The 9,567-nt window shown below is 38.0% G+C and overlaps 1 protein-coding gene across 1 annotated transcript; it reads right to left on the bottom strand.

The window, feature by feature from the left end:
- Positions 1-2,884: 2,884 nt before the first annotated feature.
- TSBP1 (testis expressed basic protein 1) lies at positions 2,885-4,247 on the bottom strand. The gene is given in 2 exon segments (XM_045292269.1): positions 2,885-2,945; positions 2,947-4,247. Coding segments are annotated over 2 exon segments (1,362 nt in total).
- Positions 4,248-9,567: the final 5,320 nt, after the last annotated feature.

Genomic DNA, 9,567 nt, shown 5'->3' on the forward strand with positions numbered 1-9,567 from the left:
GCTACCTTAATACTAAACCTATAAATATAGGCTCATAGATCTATTTCCCCATCCTCATATAAATATATTTGCATATATACATGTCTTTATCTAGACCTCTATAAATACCCTTTTCCTCCCAGCTCTTTCCTCTATTTCCCTTGATTCTCCTCCTGTCCCACTGTCATGCTCAGTCCCCACCAGGATTTCAGCACTTCCTGCTTGTTACATTCCCCTAGATCATGCCCTACCAGGTTTCTCTCCTTTTCTACGTCAAACTTCTTGAAGTTTGTTTACCAAATTTCCTTGAAAGCCATCTAGTTAGCCAAGAGAATTTTACACTCAGATTGTGCAGGAGAGATAAAGATAGCCTATTCCAACTGCTCAGATAATGCCTAAGAGTCTCCACTGCAGCATCTCTACTTGTCTCCTTGTATTTTTTTCTCCAGGTAAAACTGTTCAATTTCTTGTTCATGTTAAATGAGTTGAGTCCCTTACCATTGTGGGGGTTTTCATTTCTAAAGGCACGCTAGTTTATTATTCATATCACATTATGGAACGGAACACTCAGGCCATAGGCTAACCAATACAGAATAAAGCAGGGTAAAATAAAATCTCTAAAAAGCATATCTTGAATGCATTAGTCTTTTGGAATGTACATCTATCTAATAGATACAAAACCATGTGCCTATATTCTGCCTTTTTAAACTTCTTTCTCTGAGCTGCTTCTATTGGAGAACTGTTGTTTTGCAAGTCATCCAGTCAACTCCAATTACCAGCCACATTGGTCTCTTTTAATCTTTTTTCTCCTTGACGTCTCAGCTATCCTTTTACCATCCTTTCTTCTGAAACTTCCATCTTTCTTAATTATCAGAACATTATATTGCACAGACTCTCCGTATATCTTCTGACTCATCATTTAACTTTCTTCTTAAATCCATTATATAGAGCAAGAGGTCAGTTCTCTGACCTCTACTTTTCCAGTGTGATTTCCCCTTTGAAGAGCTCATTTATTCTCATGGTTTCAATTATTACCTCTGTCAGACCTTACTCACAAGTATTATTGTTTGTCCTCTTAAACTCAACTTTTTATTCCTTCTGTGATAGTAGGGTTTATTGTGCCAACTAGGTCCACAGGCACATGTGGAGTTTAATCAGGTCACAGCTTGGTTGGAGGACGACTGAAATAAATACAGATAGCCGTCATCCCATCTCTCTTGTCCTCGCAGGTGATCAGACCAGCGTGCTGCTGCTTGAGCTAGTGTGCTGCACTACCTGTGGGCCAAGCCACGTGGATTGTTTCACTAGAAGTTGAGACTCCTTTGAGACCTGAAGGTGCATTGCTTGACCTGGAGGCTGGAGGCTCCTGTCGCTGCGCATTGCTTTAGTTCAAGATCCAATCGGGCCCTCCTGTGCTACTTGATTGCTGGTGACCCATCCTGCTGCCTGTGGGTAGACTCTGCCTGTCTTGCTAGAGGAAAGATTCCAGTGTCTTCTTCCTTGACCTTCGACTGGCAGTCCATGTGAGTTGAAGGACTTCACGTATATTAGCTGTTCCACAAAAGTGTGTTGAACTGAGCCCTCTGTAGTGCTGCGTGGACTAATTAGCTGTTATAGTCCTTCTTGCTGTATATATATATATATATATATATATATAATTTATGAGTCCTGGTTTTCTTTATAGAACCCTACCTAACACACCTTCCACACCCCACAAACCAATGTCCTAGTTACTTATTTTCTGCCACCTAGCTTCAGAGATTGTGGAGTCACCATGCATTCTGAATTTTTCTTTCTTTTTCTTACTCATATGCAGCCAGTTGTCACAAAATACTCATTCCGCCTGGAAACTGTCTCCTATGAAAATATCTCTCGTATTCCTTTTCATTCCATCATTTCTCCAACTGTCTGTGCTCATACTTACGACCTTTCTCCTCTTCAACCTGTTTTGTCCAATCCAAGATGATCATTTTGCTCTGGGAATAAACCTTAGTCAGTTCATGCTCCTCCTTAACTAGTCCAGGAAGCTTCTCGTTGCTTCAAAAGTAAAATAGAAATCCCCAGTGTGCTTTCCAAACTTCTTCAGAATCTTCTAATGCCATTTTCTACAACTTGATTTCATAATATCTTTCATGCTCCTGCTGCTGCAACAAAGTTGCCTACTGTCCACATAATGTAGCATGGCAATCTTTAACCCCTTTTACCACCTTCTACTCTTTCTATTTCACTGAGTGTATCTGCCTCTGATCCATCTTTTGTAACACATATCGTGCACTACCACCCCATTCCTCACGAGGCTACCTCCTTTACCTTCTCATCTGAAGATGCTTCTGAGCTCTTACAGTATTGACTAACTAAACTAATCTGTTGACACTAGATTCAGTTAAAAAATTGTCAGGTACATGTAAACCAAATCACTCTATGGTGAGGTTTTAAAATGTTCACAGCAAATTTCCATTATTTTTCACTTCCAATTTCCCATGAACTTTTGGAAGCCTCTTCATTTATGTTACAAGCTACTGCAGTGCAGGTACGTTGGCTTCTATCTTTCTGTCTACCTTTTTAGCGCTAGTTAGTGCTTCCACACGCTAGGACCTGTTGGTTGACTGGTTGGTCAGGTTATCACAGAGATACAATCCTTGTCAAAAGACATTCCTAAGCATTTCTTTAATTAAAATGTTTTATTTTTCAAAATCCAGTATTTTGTGACTGAATAATGTAAGTAGCTTATTACACAAACATTTGGAAGCTGAGATTTGAGGCGAAGAGGTCTAAAAATGGTGGCAATTTGAAGATCTAAAACTCTGCAGATACATAAAGAGATTGTATAATTATCATCATTACAGGCCCTCCCTGGGGCATGGTTGTCTGTGGGCAATGAGAATCACAGTGATCAGTGTCTTATTTATCTGTTCTCTTCTATCTTTTCATTGGGCTTCCTGCCTTTACTTGCCTTTGCCCTTTGCTTCTCCTTTTTTCCCCTTCCCTACTGCTTCCGTCTTTCCTTTAACATCTTTTCGGCCGTCACCTGTTTTCGTTTGGACAGCTTTTCCTTTTCTCTTTGCATCTCCTTTCTTTTCCCCGTCTTCATCTCCGTGACCTTTTTGTGCTTGGTCTTCCTGTTCTTTCAGTACTGGTGCACCGCTCTTCTTTGCTTGAGCGTCTGCTTTCTTTGGCGTTCCGGCATCAGCATCCTCTTTTCTGACTCCGGTTGCTTGTCCTTTCAGTACCCTGATGTCACTCTGCTTTGCTTCGGCTTCTGGCTTCTTGGGCATCCCAGTTTCATTCTCCTTCACTTGAGGTTCTTGTCCTTTTGCTACTTTGGGATCACTCTCCGTTGTTTGGGCCCTCTCTCCTTGTGCTATTCCGGTAAGGATCTTTGTTTGGGATTTCTGCTCTTTCTTTGCTCCAATATCACTCTTCTGTATCTCTCCTTTGAGTATTTCAGTATCACTCGCCTTTACTTGAGATTCTTGTCCTTTTGTTAATCCAGTATCACTCTTCATTGTTTGGGCTCTCTCTCCTTGTTCTGCTCCGGTATGGCTCTTTGTTTGGGATTTCTGCTCTTTCTCTGCTCCAATATCACGCTTCTTTAGCTGTCTTTTGAGTAGTTCAGAATCATTCTCCTTTACTTGAGATTCTTGTTGTTTTGTTTGGGCCCTCTCTCCTTGTGCTACTCTGGTATCACTCTTTGTTTGGGATTTCTGTTCTTTCACTACTGCTATATCACTCTTCATTATCTCTCCTTTGAGTAATTCAGAATCATTCTTCTTTACTTGAGAGTCTTGTCCTTTTGCTAATCCAATATCACTCCTCTTTGTTTGGGATTTCTCTTCTTTTGGGATGTCAGTATTGCTCTTCTTGATCTGAGACTCTTGTCTTTTTGGAATACTGGTGATTCTCTTCTTTTCTTGGGACTCCTCTTTTGGCATTTTGGCACCAGTCCCCTCATTTTGATCTTCTGGTTGTCTTATGCCAGCGTCACTCTCCTCGACTGGGGCTTCCTGTTCTTTCAGTCTTCCAGTATCACGTTGTCTTATGTAGACTTTCATTTTTATCATGTCTTTTTCCAACTCAGAGCTTTCTGTTTTCCCTTCCGGATACTTCTTGCCTCCTGAGCTCAGGAACTCCTCAGAATCTGCCACGGTGACTTCTTTTAATTTCATTGTCTTCTTACTTCCTTCTTGGCTACTCTGAGCCCCTGTCGTGCCTCCAATATCTGGAGTCTGGGCTTTGGGATCTGATTTTTTCGCACGTTCTCCATCCATGTAACCTGGAAACAGAACTGAGCACACGAAAAAAGTGCATGATTCTGATAGCAAGCATTTAAAATTTATTCCTATTTTTTCTGATGTTGAGTTCTTTTTCGTTTGTCTTAAAGCTGATAAAACAAGGTAACTTGAAATTTTTTGAAAGTATAAAAAAGTAGAACTCTCCATATAAAATAAATAGTGATAAAATTCCAGACACTTTTCACTAAATTGGGAGATAAATGAGAGAAAGAGTGAACTGGCATTTGTTTCCTAGATTAAGGCTAGTTAGTAATGCTTAATGGGTAAAGGACGATGTGTTCTGAAAACTAGAATAGAATAATAGAAGTTGATTATAGAAAAACAATTGTGGAAAGAATAATTAATTTTTAAAATAGAAAAAAGAAATTCAAATATACTTTCCATATTGAATAAAAGCATATCTCATTACAAAAAAGTGCTAGCTGCTATTTATTGAGTGCTTGCTATATTTGAGGCATTCATTTTCCTAAGCGATTTACATATGTTAGCTTATTCAACCCTCTCAGCAACCATACCGAATATGACAACTATTGCTATCTCCATGTTAGATGGACAAAACCGAAGCACATTGAGTTTAAATGGACATGTATATAGTCATGCAACTAGTAAGCATTGGACCTGAGATAGGAACCCAAGTAGTCAGACTCCTGAGTTCAGCTTTACCCTTACAATGTCTGCTAACTCACTTTGCAACAACTATCAAGCCCCTTTTGCTCTGTGCTGGTAAATCAATTCTAGTCTGTTTCATTTTTTGTGTAATTTAATAAAAGTGAATTTGTTTCCTTCTGTTATGTTTTTTTCCAGTAATTTGATTCTCTGAATTACATTTAAAATGCCTTGACTTCCAAGGAGAATTACCCAAGTACTTACTGTGCAGCAGAAATATGCCCTGCTCTGAGAAACCTGTTATTTAATATTTAATGCAATAGACAGAAAACTAAATTTGAAACTGAATCAGAACGTCTTGGTTTAGTATCCTATGCTAATTGGGTTTATTTGGGTAAATTAGCTAATCCTCAAGACTTACTTTCCTCTTATTTAGTCTGCTTTGAGTACTAACTAAAGGATTTTAGATATCTATGTAAAGATTATGGTTTTTAGAAACAAAGTGGTTCAAATCCTGGCTCTACTCCTAACTAGTCGGGTAACCTTGGGAAAACTTCGCATTTCCATATGTAAAATGGAGGTCATAATAGTAACTATTTCACAAAGGCATGAGGGTTAAATACAATCACTTAAGTCAAGCATTCAATAGAGTGCATGAACAGAAGCAATCATTAACTATTTGCTATTACTGCCAACAAATGCACACAACACTTCTCTGAGTTGTGGAGACAACTCATTCTTAGTTTCTGATATATAATTTGGAAATAAAGATTTCTTGCTTAAAATTATTATTGGGGTGTTTTCTACATGGAAAACTTTCTGGTAAATTTAGGATTTGATATTTGCAAAACTGACATACCAGTAACTACAGAATTTTATCAGCTGCAAAAATGAGGCACACCTGCACTAGTTAAAAAAGAGTTATAAATCAAGAGGGGGTATGGTAGTTCAAATTTACCTGGCCTTTCTCTTTGGTATTTTAAGCTTTTGGTAACAGTAGAAACCTTGTAGCAATTTTATCTGAACCCTTTTGTGTTTTCCACTTTAGAGGTTTCATTAAGACATAAGTACAAATTTTTCTCTATAAAGAAACATTTATATATTTTTAAAGACTAAAAGTCTAAAATAATCATTGAGAAACACGGTACAGCATATTTTGATCTCTGACAGTGCCTTGGATAGAAACAGTTAGCTTCGTTTGGGGACAGGTGGTGCGGTGTGAGGAAGAGTGTGCTGTGTCACTGACGATTCTAACCTTCAGCGTTCCCTGGCGTGTGCTCCTCAAGCAAGCTGGCCTCCCTTAACAAGTTACATTCTCACTCTGACCGCCTCTTGGTAGGTAATCTGTTTCATATTTACCATGATGTAAAATATGCATGACTTGTTTTTCAAAACCTAAACTTGCTTTTTAAACGGTATAGATTTTGTTAATAAAAATAAAGCATTCTCGTACTTATTTAAAAAAATCAGTGTTTACTCCAGTTGCTCTTCTCTTCATTTTATAGAATTAAAATAAAATGGTTCTTTTTCCAGCGACACTGAAAAAACACATGTAGTTCTGCTACACCCATGAAGCGAAATTCTACTCTGCACACATGGGGTCCTCATGAGTCAACACTCACAACAATCAATAGCTTCATATTTTGGATCGGCTTAGTGTCTTCATCTCACGGTATATATTTTCAGGGATATGACTATTTCATAAAACGAGGATCACCTTGATTTCAACTTTGCAATGCAGATGTAAGCCACAGCATAGTATTGTACCAAATAATAAGTTCCTTTCACCCTTCCTTTCCCAGGAGTTAACGGTTTTAAAGATCATATGCTTATTAGTCAAACGTGGAGGTGAGAGACAAGAAACTCAAGTTGAGAAGATATTGATGAACTGGTTTGGTTTAAATCTTTCTATTAACATTGAACTAAGCACCTTTAAAGGCAATTAATTGGGAAGAATATGTTTTAAAAACTATCAATAAATATATACTTTTCATAAGAAATTAAAAAAATTAAACTATTTTTTCCTGAAAACTTAAAAAGTGCATTCAGAAAAGGAGTTGGTCTGCTATCCCTTCTTGGAGCTCTTTGTATTTATTCATTTATCTATCTATCTATCTATCAGCTGACTGAAGGGTGGAGGGTTCTGGGCTCTGTTTGTGGAGTACTCTCTATCTTCTATCTATCTATCTATCTATCTATCTATCTATCTATCTATCTATCTATCTATCTCTCATTCATTCACCACTCATTTATTTATTCGTTTTGTAAAGGAAACAAACAATTTGACAGTCCTATCACTTTCCCTATATAGGGATGTTTTGAGGGATATGTGGTGGCTTGCTCCCCTTTCTGGACTTAAGGCACATGATTACTGTGCTGAATGCACACTGGTTCATATATACCATGAATCAAAATAAAATTCTTTCCTTTCAACTTCACCATGCCGCCCTGCCCAACCCAACCATCTTTCTAGTGCCAACTAAGGAAAAGAATAGCTTCAATAGGATTAAATAGACAGACATACATTGTGTTTGCCAGTGTTTAAAATGTTTAAGATACTTGGAATGGGTCTCAGTACATTTAAGTCTGGATAACTTCTTAGGATTATACGTTTATAGATTTAAGAATATTGTTTTGTATGATTTGCGCGAAGAACAGAGCCATGCATTAGTCTTAGTTAGAGACATCTGAAATTAGAAAACAGTTAAGAGTCAAACATTAATATAATAGGAATCCTTCTATCTTTAAAAGAATTCTTTCGTGTGCATTAATAGTCCAGCTTCTCTTGTAGAAGTGTATTGGTTTATAAATATTTGATTTATAAAGTTTCGAATTGAATCACCAAAAGGGTCGTGGCTCAGTATAGGAGGCAATGTCTTTCCACAGGAAGAACCTGCCCTTTGGAGACTGAAAATATCAATTGAAATCTTGATAATGATGTCTACTAACTTATTAACTTTGAACAAATGTCTGGCCAGCTTCCTGATCTGTAAGGTGGGGTGTAATACTAGCTACCAGGCAGGGCTATTATAAGAATAAGAGACTTTCTAAAGCTCTTAGTTTTTTAAAAAGTCTTTGAAAGTGCTTAGCACAGTGCGTAATATAAAGTAGGTGCTCGATATAGACGGACTCTCAAAGGTAAAATTATTTAGGATGAGATTCCACTTTCAACGAGTTTTTTTCTCAGATTAATATGATCTTGTGAGCCATCGCGTATAACTAAAAATAGAATTCTAAATTCTCAGTAGTGAACGGATAGAATTGGGAGACGTAGTTTCCCTTCATTTCCTTCTGTTGAGAGCCAGAGAGGAGATTCCTTTTCATACTGTAGAATTATGACCAGGGATTATGGCATTTTTTCTTATGAACTGCACCCCCTGTATGTAAATCTCTCAAACATAATTATTTAAAGTCAGGGGAGATTCTGGGGTTTGGGCCTTGAAAATAACCTTAGATGTCTAATTTTCTATCCAGGATAGAGAGTATATAAGCAGTGTGAAAATATAAAGCACGTAAATAAGAAACTTACCCACAGGAGACAGTGCTTAAAAAAATAAAACATAAAAAGAAAAGATCAGAGGACATTTTTAAATCTAAAAAGAATCCAATGAATGCAGAAAAATGACTTCCTGAGATTATAACCCTCTGTTTTATCCTTAAGGAGTCCTGGTAGCTTATTGGTTACTTATTGGGCTGGTAACGACAAGGCCAGCAGTTCCAAACCACCAGCCGCTGCAAGGGAGAGAGATGGAGCTTTCTACTCCTGTGAAGAGTTACAGTCTTGAAAACCCAAGGGAGCAGGCATGCCCTGGCCTCTATGGTCGCTGTGAGCTGGCATCACTCAATGGCAGTGAGTTTGGTTTGGGTTTGCTCAGTAAAGTACAGCCACAAGAACTTCTGGCAAAAGTTCCCCCTCCCATTTCATGAATAAGAATTTCTTTAGGATGTGATTTAGCTGGTGGATGAGGTTGAATCTATTGAAAATAAAACTATTCCGTCTCCCACCTTTCTTTGTTTTTCATCCAAGTCAGGCTTATATCACTCTCTCACTGATCAGTTTCAAAATGTTAATTATAAAAATGGACATTTATGATTAACATCAATTTTATTGTTGGGTGCTGTCAAATCAATTTTTTAACCCAAACCAACCCTCATGTGCCCGAGTGGAGCTGTCCAATAGGGCCTTTCTCCTGTGTAGCTGCTGGCTGGGTTTCAACTGCTGACCTTCTGGATAGATTAATGATAGCAATTTTGGATTTGTGATGCCAAAGATACTTTTTCAATTTAGGAGATATTTAAGAATTCTTTTAAAAAAAATCATTTTATTAGGGGCTCATACAACTCTTATCACAATCCATACACACATCAATTGTGTAAAGCGCATTTGTACATTCATTGCCCTCATCATTCTCAAAACATTTCCTCTCACTTAAATCTACCGCATTAGGTCCTCATTTTTCCCCTCCCTTCCCGCTCCCCCCTCCCTCATGAGCCCTTGATAATTTATAAATTTTTTTTTGTCATATCTTGCCCTGTCCGACGTCTCCCTTCACCCACTTTTCTGTTGTCCGTCCCCCAGGGAGGAGGTCACATATAGTTCTTTGTAATCGGTTCCCTCTTTCCTACCCACTCTCCCTCTACCCTCCCTGTTTCGCCACTTATTTAAGAATTCTTACATAAAAATTACCAG

This window comes from Echinops telfairi, unplaced genomic scaffold (genome assembly GCF_000313985.2).
Source record: "Echinops telfairi isolate 266 unplaced genomic scaffold, ASM31398v2 ScPeMD7_655;HRSCAF=1070, whole genome shotgun sequence".
Taxonomy (NCBI): Eukaryota; Metazoa; Chordata; class Mammalia; order Afrosoricida; family Tenrecidae; genus Echinops; species Echinops telfairi.